General features: G+C 38.7%; 2 protein-coding genes across 25 annotated transcripts in view; one reads left to right on the top strand and one right to left on the bottom strand.

The window, feature by feature from the left end:
- Positions 1-13,602, top strand: part of Ncor1 (nuclear receptor corepressor 1) — a 152,723-nt gene extending 139,121 nt beyond the window's left edge. For 11 of the 18 annotated variants that reach the window (XM_063242441.1, XM_063242457.1, XM_063242446.1 and 8 more), the window contains 7 exons: positions 1,833-1,976; positions 3,594-3,697; positions 4,552-4,608; positions 7,860-7,913; positions 8,299-8,520; positions 9,885-10,064; positions 11,761-13,602. In XM_063242441.1, coding sequence (XP_063098511.1) covers positions 1,833-1,976; positions 3,594-3,697; positions 4,552-4,608; positions 7,860-7,913; positions 8,299-8,520; positions 9,885-10,064; positions 11,761-11,948 — 949 coding nt within the window. In that variant the 3' untranslated portion in view covers positions 11,949-13,602. Of the gene's footprint in view, positions 1-1,832; positions 1,977-3,593; positions 3,737-4,551; positions 4,609-7,859; positions 7,914-8,298; positions 8,521-9,884; positions 10,065-11,760 lie in introns of all 18 variants that reach the window. The other 7 variants (XM_063242447.1, XM_063242448.1, XM_063242459.1 and 4 more) reach the window with 3 other exon arrangements.
- Ttc19 (tetratricopeptide repeat domain 19) overlaps positions 1-20,013 on the bottom strand; it is a 41,617-nt gene that overhangs the window by 899 nt on the left and 20,705 nt on the right. The window contains exons 9-11 of one of the 7 annotated variants that reach the window (XM_013148670.2): positions 16,853-17,015; positions 8,167-8,269; positions 427-1,685 (exon numbers count right to left, since the gene is read on the bottom strand). In XM_013148670.2, coding sequence (XP_013004124.1) covers positions 1,682-1,685; positions 8,167-8,269; positions 16,853-17,015 — 270 coding nt within the window. In that variant the 3' untranslated portion in view covers positions 427-1,681. Of the gene's footprint in view, positions 1-426; positions 1,686-8,166; positions 8,270-8,395; positions 8,558-14,935; positions 16,266-16,852; positions 17,016-20,013 lie in introns of those variants that run through there. The other 6 variants (XR_010045303.1, XM_063242472.1, XM_005002073.3 and 3 more) reach the window with 6 other exon arrangements.

Genomic DNA, 20,013 nt, shown 5'->3' on the forward strand with positions numbered 1-20,013 from the left:
TGGTACCGATTAAAACGAAAAAGACCAAAAAAAAAAAAAAAAAAAGTGACATTAAATAAAGGTAGGCATCATGAGAAGAAGCATTTTATCTGGAAGGAATATCTGATAAAGAATGTTTTCTTACCTGATATTCTGTACTTGGATTGAAAATAAAAGGATGTAGGGTCTTTAGTTCAAAATGGTAGACTAAACATCAGCACATGTTAAATTATAGTTAAACAGCACACAAAGCAAATTAATTCCTAAGAAAGCCAAGACCAAGCATGAAACAACAGAGCAAAGATTCTGGCAGGTATCTGCATGATACAGAGCAGATGAACAAGAGTAGCGGTGGTCATAGCTCAGAACATGAAGATGGAAAATCAGCAGAAATGATTATCCAACCTGTCTACAGACCCCTGAAAGTTAGCAAAAAGACAGAATATATTTTTAAAATTTTTTTTTAAAAACACTTTACTGCAGAAATTTTCAAATACACAAATGAGTGCATATTCAAAAGTTGGTTGTTACAATTGTGTAATACTCCATACAGGATTATTTTGAACCAAAGCTGGATGCTATTAAGGATAAGATGGACACAATTATTCTCTATAACCAAAAAAGAAAAAGTATAGTTATTAATGAAAAACAGCTGTTTTTACAGTGATGGTTCATTCTTTATGTAAAGTCCTGTATAGCATATTTTGAGCAATGGATTGCATTTATTACAAGAAAATTTGCTTTTTTACTTGCAATTGCTATTGTCTCTATACTTGTGTATCTGAGTGAAGAATGTTATATTTCTTTCATTGATTGTAGTAAAATTACCTGGATTTATAGTTTAAATTGTTCACGTACTCTGTAAGCAAAACAGAACAGTTTTTTTCCACAGTTCTACAACAGGATGTGAACATTATAAGTCAAATACAAAAGGTTGAAAAAAACGTTGGGACATGGACGTGGGATAGACAGGGAAGAGAAGTAGATGGGTGTGTGTGCCAGTTTCTTCACTTTTCAAAAAGAGAAAAGTAGATGGTTAAAGTGTGCTGCATAAAGTTAAAAACAGATAAACTAAAGGTTAAAATGGGCACAACAAGGTTAATAGCATCTATAAATTTAAGATAGCTGATACTATGTCAAGTTTGAAATCAAAAAGTAAAGGACTAAGATTAGAGTTGCAGAGATAAAACACCAGAGGGACTAAAAACAATTGCCAAGAATTAAGAATTGGGGCTGGTTTGGAAAGGAAATAATCAAATAGTATTTTATTAAGTGCTTAACTACAGTAGCAATGGATGCAGATGTTGAATGTCACAAGTGGTGCTTGGTATGCATAATCTCAAAAACTTCCCTTGCAGGGTGTCTAAACTGTATCTCATATTATCCTTAACAATATGGTATCCAGAGGAAAAACATAAAATTGCAGAGAACCTCTCAGTGCTAAAATGGTTTAACTAGAGCCTACATTTAACTAGACAAAACTCTTTACAGGTCAGTTTAATACTTAAGTCCTTACCTGAGAAATTAATGAGGAAAGACCTGTTACATTATGAGTTAAAATAAGCAGTGAAACTCGCAGGGGTTCACCTGGACAGCTGCCATCCGGTAGGATGGAGCCTGACGCTGAAGTATTACACATGCAGTGTTTTAGCATGGAGAGCTTTCGTTGCTGTTTTCTTTTGCACTCTAGTGATGTGCCTCTTCATCTGTGGAGAAAGCAGCACAAACTGTTTTTTGATAACTAGGTATTATAGAAAGTCACTAACCTTTGCTTCTGAATAAAATCGTGAGTTAACAGCTTCAGTTAAGGGTGAGCTCTTTTGGAACAAAGGCTAATTTACATATCGTAACAGCAGGCCTGGAAAATCTCCAGAGAGGAGTCACGTGTCTTCGGAGCCCTATGAGCCCATCTCCCCACCCCAGGTTCCAGTTGTGCATGAGAAACAGGACAGCATGCTCCTCTTGTCGCAGAGGGGTGTGGAATCTGCAGAGCAGAGGTAAGCAGAGTACTTCCCAGCCCTAGCTCTTGCTGCAAGAGGAGGCTTAGTGCCTTACAACATTTAGTTACCCTCTGTTGCCTTTTTTGTCTTAAGGATAGGACTCTCGGATGATCATTTTTGTTTTCACAGTGAGCTCATGCTAGTGGATTTTAGTAAAAAATACTGTATCTAAATAAAGAAAATTTACTCATTATTACTCTTAAAATTAAGTCCTTCTAAAATCTTTCTCAAAATCAAGTTTCTTGATGAGGAGAGGCCTGCAGGGTCACCCCTTGATTGAGTCAGCACAGGTGCTAGCTTGTTAAAGTGCCCTATGTATTATCTTTAACATTTATCCCCTTTTGTTCATTCGCTCCAAACTTCCCCAGAGTGGTTTGTCCGAAACTCACTTCAGGTCAAGCACTAAGTGACTAGTACAGCATTTAAATTCTCCTTGGACCAGGTTTATGCAGTTTCCTACTACTTAACCCTTATGCTGTATTCTGTGTTCCCTGAATTCCTTTCCATTGTTTGTTGGTGTCTTAACAATCATCCCCAGTGCTGAGAGGCGAATAGGTGATTTGCCCATGGTCAGACGGAAGGGACACTGTGAAGTCTAACTCCTCTCTGTTGATGCATCTCTTTGAATATATAACTATTATATTGTATATATTTATAAGCAAACAGATGCTATTGCTGTCTTCAGTGAAATGAAGGAAATTTACTTTTGGCGAAGAAATGGTGTTAAACATAGTTATCAACAGCCTTCCCTTCATATATTCTATTACCATCTCTAACTCTAACTAGATCTTTGGCTGCCTTGAGCAGTAGGGAAAACTTGTATTTTGTATCACTTCCACTGTTTTTTCTTGTTTTATTTTATTACGTCTGATGGTATGGACAGCTATTTTGAAGAAAATGATACATTATGGTGGCCATTACTGATTTCCCATCTTGTTTTGAAGTCCTCATCGCTTTGTTTTGTTCTGATTAGCTTTATTCTGTTTTGTTTTAGTCTCTTTAAAATAAAATTTTAAATATATGAATATTGGAATCTACCAATGAAATATGAAACCCTTTGTATTAAACTTAACTCCCGTGATAACTGGCTAACTTAATTGCTTACGTAGGAGCACTTTCTATTGTACAGTCAAGTATGCTATTAGTTGTAACTGGTGTACTGAAGTAATATTTAATTCTGCTGGAGTGGTAAATCATAAATAGTTTATGTTGGCAGCAACAATGGCACACATCCAAAATCCCACCATTCAGAAGGCTTAAGCATAACTGCTGTGAATTCGAGGCTAAGCTACATAGTGAGACTTGGTCTCAAAAGAAAAAAAGATAATGTTGTTAAGCAGAAAGCATCATAAGCTATTCCTGAGTTTTCCGATTATATTCATTTGCTGCCTTTTCTTTCCTTAAGAATCTCTATTGTAAAGTATTTCCCTGTTAATCTTAACTTTATGGTATCATCTTTGAGGGCTAAAGTTATTTGACTGTGACCTTACCTGACATACTAACTGGATTATAGTAACGTGGTCTTTCTAAAGGTTGTATAGGGTGTAGTTTTCATCAGCCATTGGGATCAGTTCTCGGTACTGAGTGTAACAGAGTGAACTGTGTTCCTGATAGGAATGATTCCCGCTCACCAGGAAGTATAAGCTACTTGCCTTCATTCTTCACCAAGCTTGAAAACACATCACCCATGGTTAAATCAAAGAAGCAGGAGATTTTTCGTAAGTTGAACTCCTCTGGTGGAGGTGACTCTGATATGGGTAAGTGGGATTTCTTTCATGAACCCCAAATGAACCATGAATTATTATCACCATTCTTCTATAATCCTTGAGCGTAAGGGCTCCATAATGCATTTGCCCAGTACATCTGATCTAAAGTTGCTCCCTAAATGTCTGCCAGTTCAAATAGTCCTGCCCAGGGAACATAAACATGCCCCTCTTTGACACTGTCCATTATTAATGTGGGGTTGGACTGTTTGATTTTGAATCCATTAGTTTCAGTCTTATCTGTTTGGATCAGCTCCACATTATTTCACACATCTGAAGATGTGTGCTGGGTTGCAGAGTCTTCTTGTAAATACCCCGTTTCCTCAGTGTTTCCTCACATCCTGGTTCTGAGTACCACCCCGGCTATGCCAACTGCTCTCTATCAAATAATACAAAATAGTGTAATACATCCTAAATTTGTCATTATTTTAACAGACCCTAAGGTTGTATTAGCTCTTTTTGTTGCCTAAGCACTTACAGTATACTTAGTGTGAAACGGGTGCCAAGGTTTCCCGGTGGGCTACCCTTAAGCCACACCTTTCCCTTCCTCTGCTTTTACCATTACTAGGCCCCAGACAGGGTGAGGCAATATACTTGTTCCAGTCCAACTACTTTTTCTGCAAGGGTCTATCTAGATCAGTTTAGTTGCTCAGCATTCACCTGAAACACAGATAAGTAATATCAATAACAACAGTGAAAGATTAACTGGCATTTACTATGCTAGACACCATTCTAAATGTATACATATGTACATTCATTTAAACTCGCAACCACCCCACATGCTACATTTAATTATCTCCATTTTGTAGATGAGGAAACTGAGACTCAGAGAGGTTTAATAACTGGCCCGGGTTACATTATTACTAGTAAGTATGTAACGGGGCTGTGGTTCAAAGTCAGGCATTCCAATTCACGCTTCCAGTGATGTGCTAACTGCCTTCTAACAATTCTGTACTCACAGCATCCTTAGCTTAATTATTGGTAAATACCTAGTCAAGCTCTGTTAGAACCTTTCCTTTGGATTAATGTGCACACATTCCTCAGAACCCTCCTGTACTGTTAACCCACAGCACTCTCACTTGTATGACTCCCCAGTCCAATTACATCCAGTGATAATGGAGGTCTACCTCCTATCTACCTTTTCTTTTCTGGGTGTCATGTACTAATCTAATGATCCTGTCAAAACAAGAAATGCCAGGTGGTTGTGTACTTGAATTCCTAACACTTTGTGATTAATAATTCTTGAACAGCAAAGAGAAAAAAGGATGAGCTTAGCATCGTTTGTTTGTGGCCTAATTTAGCCGTTAACTTTCAGATTCACCTTTTTAAGTGGTAACAAATGATCTCAAAGAGAAGTGGTAGCAAATGATTTCAAAGATAAATACTTCACGATATCAGAATTGCTTTGAAGCATATAGATGTCCTTTAGACAAATATTGGGGGTTTCTTGTCTACAGTCTTCAACAGTATTATGTATTATTTACAGCTCCTCTGATGTCACCAATAAGAATTCAGTGCCTTCATTTTCAGATTCTCATGACTCAAAAATAAATCTGTCAAAGTAGATCTAAAGCAGCTATCAGGAACTATCTGAACTTGGGTGTGGTCTATGCTCATCCTCGGCAGTTTTTGTGGAAGGAAATCAATCGGGAGGTGCCCGTACAGGCTGAAGTCTACTTTATGCTCTTACCCTTACTTTGTGTTGTACAACTTCACAGCAGCTTTCTAAATATACAATTTAAAAAACCACGTTTTACGTGGGAAGGTAGAGAGTACATCAGGACTAACAAAGATGCTTTACAGTCTAATGGGGTTTTTTATTGTTTTTAATAATTTCACTTGTGGAATGAGTAATTTGTATTAAGTAGTAAGCTCCTGGGAGCCCAAAGCACCTGTCCTCACTGGGAAACTGAACTGAAGGGATCAAAGCCATGAGCAACCAAGATAGTGCTGCTTTAGAGAACGGTCTCTATTCAGCTGATGAGCTTATTCATTTAAAACCATACTACATTAAAACTGTTAGATCTCAGAAGCATCAGACACGCGTCGTTTTTCTTTTTCAGAAATAGAGCACCCTTTCCCCCTTTAGATGGTGGATTCTTCTGTGTGGTTTTGTTTTGTTATTTGGGGTTTTTCTTCTCTCCTCCGGGCATTTCTTCTGTCTTAGAAGCTTAGTCTTGTTTTTGCCTAGCCCTTGATTATTTTTCCCAGGGCTCTCTTCTCTGCTCTTTCTCTTGTGAGTCATTTCATCCTGTGGGAGGCTTAAAACTGTGACTTTCATGCTGAAAATTCTCAAGTTTCTTTTTGGTTCCAGCCTTTTCTACTGTTAGTAAGTATCTGCAGTGATCATGTACTTTTTGAAACACAGCTCTTAGATATCTGTGTTTCCCCTTCATTCTTTTATTACATAAAAGTATCTATGTTAAATGCACACCTTCTAAAATGACCACTTGTAAAAGTCTGTAAGCAGAATGAATCAGTATTATGCAGTATTTCCAATATTTCTACTAGCTTTAACTATTCCTTTCCCAACAAAAAGGTATGATAAGCTATTTACAAAATGCTGTAATTGTGTTGATCAGGCTAACATTCATGAACATCCTCTTCTTCAGTTCAGCTTTCTCATTTACACTAGCGTAAGTCCTATACTGCCTCTTCTGTGCCTTCAAAAATGCCATTCTTTCTTAAACAAAGGGCCTTCAAAGTGTAGTAAACATCATAGTCACTTGAGTGCTTATTAAATTATATGAGTTACAGTGCTCCAGGAATGTAGAAATGCTGCATTTTTACGAAGTCATCCAGGTGATTGTGATTTGTATGGCTTTGGAAAATGTTTTTATCATTGGTTGAACTAATTGAAATTATCTCCATCTGACCATTTTGAATTTTTAAAAACATAATTCGAAGTAAAGGGTGGTGGTATAACCTGTAATCCCAGAAGTTTGGGGTACTTAGGCAGGAGGATCTCAAGTTCAAGCCCAGTCTAGACAACTGAACAATTAATGGAGAAGATATTCTAACCAAAAAGTATTTTTAAAAAAAGGGCTAGGGATGTACCTCAGTGTATAGGCCCTGGATGTAATTTCTAGTACTTTTTTTAAAAATTAATTTAAGATTTAACCAATAGTAGCTCAACAATATTTGTCAGATGAATGAATGAGTTCTATTTCACAAACTCTGTGGTAACAGTAAGGCTGAATTATTTGAGCTTCAGTTTGTTCACTTGTCTTACCTGGCCCATAAGTAAGACTGTCATCCGTAGTCACTGTTCTGTAGTTCTTCCTGGAGATTTTTTCTCCTTCTGCTCTTAGCAGTTTCAAATCTACCTAATGAATAAAGTGAGCTTCTAGGCACACTTACTGTTGCACCTTCACCGGAGGCTCTGCTCCTTAGGTTAAGAGTTGATCCTCCTGAAATCTCACCTCATGGGTTATTACTTGTTGAGGCGCCCACTTACTTCCTGCATTCTTTTTTCCATTTAAAATTTTAAGCATCAAGTTGGAAGCCATAAAGACACCATTTATGTCCCTAAATACCTTTCCCTCGTGGCACAAGATGCTTTGTAACTCCCAGGTCGCCTGTTGTTTCCATTCAAACTGCAAATTACAAGTTTCACAGCAGGACTTGGAAAATAGATAGGCAGAATTTTTTGTTTTATTCACAGGGTATGTGAAAATGTAAGAGTTTCCAGTTAGCCACAGTTGGGAAATACTGTCCTTTCCATACTGCATATTAACATAGCTTTCCCCTGACTCTAACTTAAAGCTCATTGGTACTTCAGCAGTCAAGTTAGAGTTTGAGGTTTATGTTTTACTAGGAAGCCAGGCTTCCTCTTCTGAGAATGACCTTTTTCTTATTTGTTTTTTCTCCAAGAGTGCAGTGTTTCTCTTTTTGAGTTTATATTACTAGTTTTTGTTTTGTGCCTCACCTGATTTTATTTCCCAATTTCCTTTGTTAAAGAAAAATGACTTCATTTTATCTCCACATAACTGATATAAAATAAAGGCTGAGATTATGGAAAGTACAAAGTTTAATTTTACTGCTGGAAATTTTTGAGACTTAATCAACATACTTGATTGCCTTATCTCAGTTAACTGAAACGTATGTTTAAATATAGCGGCTGCTCAACCAGGAACTGAGATCTTCAATCTGCCAGCAGTTACGACGTCAGGTAAGACTCAGAATGTCATTTACTGGTATGGGTTTGATTTAGCAGTAGTCAGTTCAACAAGTATTGAGTCAGGGAAGAGTCAGCCACACAGGGAGGAAATTGAGGTTCAATAAACATAGAAAGATAAATGAACGAAGACAATCAAAACTGTTTTTAAAAAACAGTACAGAATAGGCAACTGAAGAAAGCAATAAATTAAGTAACAGAAGTCTGGGTGACTGGTTCCCAGGGAAGGCAGATTTCCTTGTGTTACCTGTGGATGGAGACAGCCTGTGTGTTGGCCCTCATTGGTGTCCTAGGTAACTTGGGTTCAGTGGGCTGGGAGCGTGTATGCAGTCTGTTCATTTCCCTGTATCCTGAAACAAGCAGAAACGTACTCTTCCAGGTGCAGTTAGCTCAAGAAGCCATTCTTTTGCTGATCCTGCCAGTAATCTCGGCCTAGAAGACATTATCAGGAAGGCTCTCATGGGAAGCTTTGATGACAAAGTTGAGGATCATGGAGTTGTCATATCTCAGCCAGTGGGAGTAGTACCTGGTAGTGCCAGCACCTCACTTGTGACCAGCAGTGAGGCACGGAGGGATGAAGGGGACCCATCACCTCTCTCTGGTAAAGTTTTCATTTTAGTGTTGTTCTGCTGCCTTCCCTGAAAAAAGCCAATTTACTTGCCAGGTTTTAATGCATCACTGAGAGATTCCAGTTGTCTTCATGGGTTCAGAAACACTTTTGTTCCTTTTAAATTTTTTTAAAAAAATTCTGACCTGGCCAGAAATAATAATTCTTATCCAGAATGTCACTGCCCTGGAATCAGCTTTTATTTTTGTTTGTATCTAGTTCTTACCATTCATTGTAATGACAACACAAGTATAATTTCATATTGCTTCTGAATAAAAGTGACTTAGGACTGTGATAAAAATGATAGTCCAGGGATAATTTTAATCCATAGGACAAAAAAACCCCACCAACTCCAGTCCATGAAATTCTATCAACCAGAAAGCTAGTGCTAAGAAGACTAGTCTGATCATTTTTACTTCCTGTTAATAAAACCAAGCATACAGAAACCTTTAATTGTTGCTGTTTGTATATGACCTTTTTCGAACAACTAGTATCTTTTCTACTTCAAAAAATTACCTGAAGCAATATTTTAGTTTTGCTTTAGGGCTATTTTCCTTTGCTATCTTTAAAACAAATCTCATTATGATTATGTAAAATGAGATTAGAAGTTGCTTTTTGAACAATTGACATGTAACTTGAAAACTGTGAATTTCTAAGATTTTTTTAAAAAACTAGCATCATGTTCCTGTCCTTGCTCTTAGTTTCTCATTTTTAGTAGTTTTAAGTGTAATACTGATGGCTGTTACAGGAGTACAATGATACTGGCTGTCTCGGATGTGAGATGTGTTGCTACCGTTCTGCTGGGGCTGAGGAACAGCTGTGCTGCTGATCTGAGATCGTTAATTTTTTGTCCCATAATGAGTTTCATGCAAAAACAAAGGGCCACCAAGACTTGCAGAGTCTCTGCTGATGTCTTGCTGCTAATACAGGGTATTAATTCCTCTGCTTGCTTACCCTGAATTGGGGGAACAGGACAGAGGGAATGTAGGTAGGTAGTAAGAGTCTAAGATTGTGTCAACCTTTTTTTTTTAAATTTAGCATAGCTTCCATGTCAGCCAGTAAAGAAGCTTCTGTGTTTCAGGAATTCTGTTTCCTCGGCTGCCAGAGTTTTAGTTTATGGCATTTTGGTTGTTGTAAGTGAAATTCTGGCTTTTAAATAGTATTCTTTATTTCATCAGCTACTAGGATCTAGAGTCTCTTTTTCCTTTTTATTGGTACCGGGATCGAACTCACGACTGCCTGCTTGCAAGGCAGGCGCTTACGCCGCTGAGCTAAATCCCCAGCCCCAAAGGATCTGGAGTCTTTGTACTGTCATTCTGACTTGTTTTAGCATAATTTAACTTAAGTTTTACTTTTAGGAGGTGTCTGCAAACCAAAGCTCATCAGCAAGTCCAGCAACAGGAAGTCTAAGTCCCCCATTCCTGGGCAGGGCTACCTGGGAGCTGAACGACCCTCCTCCGTCTCCTCCGTCCACTCAGAGGGGGATTACCACAGGCAGACACCAGGGTGGACATGGGAGGACAGGCCCTCTTCTACAGGTGAGGAGCTGGGTTTACCCGGCAGAAAATGAGAGTTAAAGCAATTCACATGTATATTTTTGTTATCACTTACTCAAATAATCAGTAATATTCATAGTCTAGAAAACTTATATTCCCATTTCTGTATCATTTTTAATAGGCTCTACTTTGCAGAATAGAAATTGAATGCATATAATTTCAACTTTTACTGTAAGGTCTAAGAAAGAACTATGAAAAATCTTATCCCTTCTACCTATTTCTGTGTTGTGTTATGTTTGTTGGTAGCCAACATTTCCTGTTTGCAAAACAAGTCTGTGGTTTCAGTTCTTTCATGAGTAGCTAATGTTAAATACTAGTCCCAAGGTGACTTTTCCTTTAGCCTTTCATATGGATATTCTTAGAGAATGCTCTTAATACCAAAAAATCAAAATCAGAAATTTTTTTTAAAATTCTGTGGGTTCAAAATGTTTTCCATTTTTGTGCCTTTTTTTATAATGGTAGATTTTAAAAGGACTTTTTTTTTTTTTTTTTTTTTTTTTTTTTTTTTTAAGATAAAACTGGGCTGGGGATTTAGCTCGATGGCATAAGTGCCTGCCTGGCAAGCACAAGGTCGTGAGTTCGATCCCCAGTACCGCAAAAAAAAAAAAAAAAAAAAAAAAGATAAAACTAGGGTATTTGCTGTGAATTTTAAGGTTTCAGAGAACTCTCTGACTGTATGCTGCTGCCCTTTTCTCAGCAGGTTACATACACATACATGTCACACACATAAACCTTTCCCTTAAAACGTAAAAATGAGCTGGGCATAGTGGCACACACCATGGAGACTGAGGTAGGAGGATTGCTGTGAATTTGAGACCAGCCTATGCTAAATAGTGAGTTCAAGGCAGCTGGGGATATAGTTCACTGGCAGTGCCTGCCTGCCAGCAAAAGTCCTTAGTTTAATCCCTGGTACCAAAAAAAATTAAAAGAATGAGTACAAGACCTGCTTCAGCTACATAGTAAGACCAAAAATACTATACTCCATATAATAATATACTAGTACAGCTTAAGCTTTTCCTTAAATTTTATATTATTTTGAAAATATACGACTTAAATGAATTGCTTCTTCTCAAATGTCTTAGTAAAGGATTTATTATGAGATCACGAGGAAGACTACTTGATAGAATGTTTTATGGTTTTAGTTTCTGAGACTATGTTCTGGGGACAATTTAACCATCTAGAATTCCACCAATGGTAGCAGTGCTCTTTTTACTTAATGTCAAGATTTATTCAGTGAGGTTCTGTAGATCACATACATCTTGGTGCCTCTTGGTCTGCTTAAGTTCCTGGGTTCTTTTCTCTCTCATCCTGTGAAAATTGCACTCCTCCATCTGTTGTATAAAGTCCAGGAAGATCTTGGTGTAACCACACTTTAAGTTACATCTTAATACTCCATAGTTTCACTTGGTCCAGCTCTGGCCTTTTCTCTTCTGAACTTAACACTGGATAGGCAAACATGAGAGGGTTGCTATTTGTCCGTGTAGACCTGGACTGATGCTGCTGCGTATTGTTGGCTAGAATCTTAAGTGGTGACAATTTGGCCTATGTTGTATTGATTTTTTGTGGTATTATGGCAGATGTGTTAGAATAATCTTGTGCTACCCATCCTGTAATGGTTGGATTAGATGAAACAGCAAATATGCTAGTAACACTAAACATGTACTTTTTCTTTTGTCAGGCTCAACTCAGTTTCCCTATAACCCTCTGACCATGCGGATGCTCAGCAGTACACCGCCAACACCGATTGCATGTGCCCCCTCTGCCGTGACCCAAGCAGTCCCTCACCAACAGACCCGGATCTGGGAGCGGGAGCCTGCCCCTCTGCTCTCAGCACAGTACGAGACTCTGTCTGACAGTGATGACTGAACTGCAGAGTGGTTACTGGGGTCAGGGCCCAGAGAACGCTCCAGTGTTTGGTGGTTTCATTTTAATTACAGGTTAAAACCCAGCTTTCCTATGACTGTGCCCAAAGACTTTCAGAAAAGCCAGGGCCACAGAGATGAAGAAATGATGGAAATTCATATTGGACAGAAACAAAAAACCTGCCTTTGATACAGGCAATTCAGTGGGTTATCATAGTGGAGGGTTGAAATGTAGAGTTTTTAAAAAGTGGACAATTCCTGTTCTTACATCTGTTTGTAAAGAGAAAAATCACTCTTCTGTAAATAGATGACCTTTTTGCAGTGTATCCCCTTGCTGTAGTATTTGGTGTACTTATGTTCAAATCAGCGCATTACCATTGGGGGAATTTTTAAAGATCTTTTGTCTCTCTTTTTAACCCTTGCCTTCTCAACAACCTCATACAGCCCATTTACATGATGTTGGCTGTCACGGGCATTGTACTTTTATCTGATTTTCTTTCCTCTAAATTCAGCTTCCCAGTGATGTTTAAAATCTTGTGAAAATGTTTAATTTTTTACATGGACCCTGCTATAAAATCTGTACATTAGGGTCAAAAGGTAGGAGCAACAAAATTCTGCCATACTGTAAATTTCCAGTGCAGGCTTTAATTTTTTTCATTAGTAGCACTGAAAAATTATTATTGCATGGGTATGTTATACTTCAGTTTTTAAAGTTTTAAAGGCTTATTTGAGGCATACCTCACTGTTATGCACACTGGTAATTTAACCATGCCCCTGAGTACTCCTTTTCTTCTGCATCTGATGCAGTCCCACAAAGCTTTTGTTTCAAATAAATTTGACTGCCCTGTCCATAGCTACAGCAAATTGTTATTTAAGACTCTTCGTGTCACAGGTTTCTAAGGAGAAATACTTTCCTTCAAAATGATATGTATGATTTGGTTGAGTTATAAGAAAATCTGTAGATGATCTCAGGCTTTTTGACCTGCTTTGGTTCTGTATCCTAAACAAACCTTTTCCACCTCTTTGCCAGCACCTAATTTCTTTCCTTCTTTGGGACAGAAGTTCAGTGTTTTTAATGTTCTTATTTCACAGATCTGCAAGGTGCAAATGTAAAAGATTGAATTCTAAAATATGGTACAGAGGGCTCCATTTGATCCTTCATTTTTGTTGAATTTTCAGATTTTTCATATAATTATAGCATTTAAGCATCCTTCAATAGCATATAGATATGACAATTTTGGGAGAATGCCACTCATTACTGGAAAGGGGAAAAATAGCAGTCTCTCAGGATGATAAAAACTAGCACTTTACAGACTTTGAAGTAAACCAAACCTGAAGTACTCAAGCCTTTAAGGAAGCAGTTTTATAGTTAACCACTGACTGACATGCTCCTATCACCAGCAGCACTGGGGTCTCATCTGTATTTTACCGATGAAGACAAGCTTTACTCGTAAAATTCAGTAAGTGACAAACACAGGCCCTGCTCATGTTTGTTTAGTCAAAGACTTCCTGCTTGTCACTGATCTGCTTTCCTACACTTGAGGTCCTCAAAACAAACTTTAGATCAGGTTTAGCGGTCAGAGTTTCTCTTACTTGGAAAATTGATACATTTATATTTAGAAGTATAATTATAACATGAATGAAACGTGATGACTAAATGTTCTGTTGTCTTTTTTTTTGAGACAGGGTTTCTCTACTTGGTTCAGGCTGGTCTTGAACTACTTTGTAGCCCAGGTTGGACTCAAACTCCTAAGGATCCTCCTGCCATAGTCTCCCAAGTGCTGGGATTACAAGCGTGCGCCACCACGCAAGGCATTATTAAATGTTTTGAACAGTTTTATCCTCAGTTTTTTTCAGGTACTAGTAATATTCTAGAGCTTAATAGTTGCCAACTGACCCCAAAAGAGAATGTTATTTTCCTGTAACTCTTTGAGTGTCTTAATCTATTGAGTCAGATCAGCACCTAAGTTGATACTTTCCCAGTTCTAGTTGAGGACCCCAAGGCGAGCTGATGTTAACCACTCATCTCTACCCTCATCACAGCACTTGTGTGATTACTTCGCCTACTGTCACCTAGAGAAGACACTGCAGAATATGAGATAAAAATCCAGTATCATATCTTAGTTAAAACTGATGAAGAATTCTCATACAGCTTGCTTATTTATGGAATAAATCCTCAGAGGGGTGGAAGTTCACCTTACCATGATGCCAATAGCAAACACAGGTGTGACAGTGGCTGATGGCTTGTCAAAGCCAGCTGCAAACCAAGGCATATCTTTTGTAAGCTTAGATTCAGCTTTATGCTTTAGAACCCAGAAGTATGCTAAGGTCTCCCAATACTATTCAAAAAATATCATAACAGCCAGTGGTCCAGTGTGTGTTTATAGTTGAGAATTTCATGAATGTTTTCATTTTGGAATGTTGAGTGATTCTACTTTATACCCTAAAAACTCCAGACATTCCAGTTGAGAAATAAATTTCAGTTCAAAACAATCAGTAAAGGAGATCAATGCTCCTTTTGATTCACTATCTTGTTTTACACCAGGACAAATGAACTCCAATGAGAATACCCACCTTTTTTGTAAACTACTAGTCTTCCAGAAGTAGGACCATGAGCTAAATCATTGTGGAGGGCTAAAAACTTAAACATGGAGTTAGAAACCTTTTAGTAACCCTTGCAATTGTGAAAAAGTAAACATTCTCAATACACAAGGTGAGTAACTAACGTTAATTTTTTTTAATAAATTAAGGCTGGATTGCACTGAAAATCTAACCTCAAATTTAGACTTCACTGATGGAATTAGCTGGGTGACAAGTAATAAATAAGCCCAGATAGAAAGCAGGAAGAAATTTGTATCTGCAAAATTCAAAATTCTAGCTCTAATCTAATCCTGGAGTTGAATCTCTATTATTATTATTTTTCTATTATTTTGCTTTTATTAACTTCAAGTTATTTTTTTGTGAGTAACCCAAAGATTACTGGAATACATATTGTAGAGTTTCTAGTTTATTATGAAAACATTCTTCCAGTATTTACATAAGAACCAAAAATACCAGTTTACCAGTTCCAGCCTCCCAGCGTGCACACACACACACACACACACACACACACACAGGTATATCAACATCAATGTTTCTTTGCAGTGCCTATAAAAGCTTTCCCTCCTAGACAAATGGCTAGTTGCAAGTACCTGTCAATCCAGGTATCTTATATTTACATACTGTGAGGCAATAGGATAAATCTCTCTCAACATAGTGATCTATTCATTTAAACTATACCAGATTCCTCCCCCCATGGCTAAGAAAGAATCTTTTTTATTCCTCATTTATAGATGAGCGTACTGAGGTCACAAAATAAAAAACTCAGGACTAAATAGGGTCCAGTCAGGGCCCCACTGTACCAGCAATGCACAACACAATTATAGGTTGTTTCGTAATGCCCGAATTTTGAGTCAGAAAGTCTAGAGTCCAGCTGTGAGGACCTCTAGTCACTACCGATGTGAAGAGTATTGAATGCTAAGATAGTATTGACAAGCAAAAGGTTTTATCATTCCTCCCCTGACACCACCAGCATGCTCACCATTTTTAAACCAGGAACATAGTTCACTTTTATTTATAATCAAGTGGGTACTATACTCACAACTGCCCAATGCCCACTTTAAAACTTCATCTGGAATGCTGGTGACAGTGCTCCTTTATGCATTAAATCCCATACTGTGCTTCATGAAATAAGACTGTAGACGAAATCACTCACCATAATTCCCCTTTGCCATGAGATAAGTATCGTGGTCTGCCATATATTGACGAAGAGACGGGCAGTAAACCAGTGAACCAAAATCATACAGTAGAGATACCAGGTTAGTAACCACACCCACACCCCAAAGGAGAACTGGCTGTCTCAATCTGTAATTAGACTAGCATGAACAACACCTGTGTTACAACGGAGAGCATCACTTATCAGTCCTTAGAAGTAACAATTAATTGGGTCAAAGTTATTTTTCTTTTAGAACAAAAATGGCAGTGTGCAGAACTTGTCCTTCACCAAAGCTAAGGGGAGGAATCGTGAATATCAAGAACAACACATTGACATGACTGATCTGGGTACCACAGACACTGGAATAACTATTCCTGTTGATTACCAGAAATTACTCTCCCTACAACAAAAACAGATTCGGAGCTTGATAAAGTTAAGTCAAAGATCTACTTTTTCTCAACAGCTCAGCCAGTTCTTCCCTGATGTGCTGCACAGAAACCTCATCTCTTTTCAGCTCTGCTTGCTTCAGTGCTTCCTGGTAGATCTCTTTTGCTTGTGTGTATCGTTCTAAAATAGCCCAAAGAAAAGGAAGAAGAAGAAAATGTGTGTTTTCAAAGTGACTATAAAGAGAGTACTAATGGGGGCAGAGGTCAAGTGACAAGCCGACCTTGCTTCAGGTCAGGCCTGTTAAACAAGTGGCCTAGGTCAGATCTGACCCAGGTCTAAGAACTCCGAGACACTTGTGCTGTGGAATTGCTTGCTGCGTTTTTTGATAAGACATTGGGGCCCTCACAATGGCCTTCCATATCCAGCTGTCAGGTAGGGTACACTGTAGTGACGACCCTCAGAAACACCTGTAAACTAATACTCCGTCACACCAGGCTCACCAGCAGTGTGAGAACATTGAGGAATCTGTTACAAAGGTACTATCATTGTAGTTTTCGGTAAACTTTATACACTTCACAGACACACAAGTTATGTGATTGAGAAAAATGGTATTTCAACCGAATGTGATGTGTCTAACCCTTCTCCAACAAGCCTTGTTAAGGTAGGAATTTCCTCACTGTCACTCACCCTCTCTAACTACATTCTCACAAATTTATGAACTCAATAATATCCCTTTTTAAAACAGTCAAGTTTCCTTTGCTACTTACCTCTATGTATCAAAATTGCAGCTAGATTACTGAGTACCATGTGCAGCTCAGGATGATTTATCTGTCTTGCCAGATCTGACGCCCTCTGCATATAAACGTAGGCCTCATCGAAGTGCCCCTGTGCATCCAACGTAGTAGCCAGGTCACTCATCAGCACAATTGTCTGTAGATTAAAAACAAAAACTTGTTCTTTAAAAACACACACAATATTAATTTGACATTTGTTAAATTGTGAGTATATACAATCTCATCTTTCCTAACAAACATTCTGTAACAGGTGAGGAATGTCAGCCTTTTGCAAGTGTTTATCCTTCATTTCAGTAAACAGTATTAGTTCAACTTAGACAAATGATACAAGTACAGAAATTTGGGTCTGGGCATTACTAATCCAACTAATTATCACGTTAGAAGCACCAAGTGAGAGCAGCCCATTCAGGAGCTATTCCTATTCCCCATTCCTTTTCCCAATAAATGTTCCTACCCTGAGCCTCTGTTGTCCTTAGCATTCTTTTGACATCTGGGATCTTGAATTTGGAGAATCAGACATTTAGCATTTCCCCTGTATCACCTAGAAGGTCCCACTGAGGTGCCTGGAAGGAGACTCAGATACCTGCCTTTCCCTGGTGCACCCTCGCTTATGATAAAAAGAGGCTGCCAAGCTCCACATGATCATGCAGATGGACCCCAACGACAACTCTCCTGGGACCCACCAGATGTACCTTGTAAAGGGAGCTCACAACTGCTAAGCTGCAGCTTGGCTTTGGCGAGTAGGGCCCATTAGATTAGCTCTCTGGAGAAGGCCCACTGTGGTTTCCCCTGCACTGACCCTTCTCAGCCTGAAGCAGCTAGATGGGAACTAGTTCTCTTCTAAGGGGGAATACTGGAGACAGTTAAATTAGGCAGAAATACTGTAGGCAGTCAGACAGGGCTGAGCCCTCTAGGAAATCAGTGCAGAAGAAAAGAACACAACCCAACTGGTTGGAGGCCCATCTGAAGCAGATTAAGTCACAAAGGCTAGATTTACATATTTCCTTAAAGGATAAACAGAAATTTGAGATTATTGGCATCACCCTTTTGAGATTCCCCGTTACCTTATTATTAGGGTGGGTCATCCTCTCCAACCAGGACACTAACACCAAAACTACAGATCACTACCATTGGATCAATATTACTAAGCAACTACACTTGCAATCTTACTGGTTAATCACAAGTTTTGACCTAAATTGACCATGATTCTGCTCTATAAAACTTCCTTTGAGAAGCGGGCTTGGGAACCCACCTGGGAGCCCTCTTGTATCTCAGGAGCTATTCTCGTTCCCCATTCCTTCTCCCAGTAAGTTTTCCTACTCTTGGTCTCCACTGTTCCTTAGAATTCATTCTTCAACTTCAGGGAACAGGAACTTGGCATATTAGACATCTAGCACTTCCTCTGTATCGCTAGTATTATAGACAGCTAAATTTAGAAATATAGGCAGTCAGACAGGGCTGAGTCCTAGAGGTCAGTGCAGAAGACAGCTGTGGCTGGAGGTGCACTTGTTGAAAGTCAGACCTCAGGACAGACTGGAATGGCCACATTCATACACTTCCCCAAGGGATGAACAGCATGATTGATACTCCAAATAGGTATCCTGCGTATAACTCCAGCACTAGAGAGGCTGAGGCAGGAGGACTTCTGCCAAGGACATCCTGGGCTACAAAGTGAGTTCAATGCCAACCTGAACTGCATAGTGAAGCACTGTCTCAGAAAGACAGAAAAGACAAGCAGACAGACATCACCCTGGGTGCAGGACCAAGACCTCCGTAACCCATCCCTTCCAGTGAAGTCCTTATTCGTCTCACTCGCACTTATGAGGCGACTTGCTTCCCCATTGGATCCCCATTTAATCAATATTACCTAAGCAACTACAGTTTTAATTTTACTGGTTACTTAGTTTTAGCCCACTTCAAACCCACCTTGTGATTTTCCATTGGCTCAATGTTACCTAAGCAACAATACTTGTAATCTTATTAGTTAACCATCATTCTGTCCAAGTTTGTACCCATCTCATCTCTGGATTGTATAAAACTCCCCTGAGAAGCAGGTTCCCCGGAGCAACCATGTGGGACCCCCTTCTTACCCTCTTAGACAAAGCTTTTTTGTTTAATAAATACTTGCTACTCTTAAAAAAAAGGTTCAGCAATTTGGAGAAGCCAGTCCCCTAGCGTTTGTCTGCCTCTAGAACCTTACTGTATTATAATGCTGTGCTGCTGATCTTGAGGCTCATCAAAATAAAAAGAAACGTCTATTTTAGGAAGAATCTCATTAAGAGTATTTAAAATTTTGGTACTGATAAACTTGTATACTTTAATCCTCCACTGAAGTTATTCTGTAGATCCCTGATTCTAGTACTTAGTAATCTGAATTGTGCTTGCCATTGTATCTTGGTCCCCTTAGAGCACACTCAATACGTCCAAAATCCCTGGAGATCGTTCATAGCTCAAATTATTTTCCCAAACATTTCATATTCAGTGTAGTTAAGAAATCTTATGTTGCAGCTGGAAGCATTCATAGACTACCTCTAAGAATTACTTTGACAGAAGTCATATTTGAAGAAGTCAGATTTCAATTCAATGTATTTAAAGCTCTAACTCAAAATTTTGCATGTTGTGCTTAAATTCTGTAACACTAAATTTTAATGCTGTGTTTTAAAATTTAATGCTGGCCCAACATGGTGGAACATACCTACAATCCCATACTCAGGAGGCTGAGGCAGGAGGATCACTGCAAGTTCAAGGCCAGCCTGCCTCCACAGTGAATTCAAGGCCAGCCTGAAATACACAGCAAGACCCTGTCTCAAAACAAACAAACAAACAAAAAAAGCAGTTCCTCTTTTTCCTTGTTCCTTTTTTAACCATGGAACAAGGGAGGCAAGGAAATTCACTATTAACTTGATTCTTGTAAGAGTCTAATGAAATGGCTGCAGGGTCCATTCAGCACCAGCTCTGCACTGCAGCCAGAGATACAGAAACATGGGGCACCTAGTTAGATCCGCCTCATAGAAAGGTAGTCTCTTGTTCAATCCATGAATCATGAAATGGGTGGACTTACTACCTGACCAGCAACCTCAAATCCTGTGGCTACAGTAAAAACTGAATGCACTAACTAGGCTTGAGGACATGCC

This window comes from Cavia porcellus, unplaced genomic scaffold, assembly GCF_034190915.1.
Source record: "Cavia porcellus strain 051 isolate PalLab524CR breed Dunkin Hartley unplaced genomic scaffold, mCavPor4.1 scaffold_32, whole genome shotgun sequence".
NCBI classification, from domain to species: domain Eukaryota; kingdom Metazoa; phylum Chordata; class Mammalia; order Rodentia; family Caviidae; genus Cavia; species Cavia porcellus.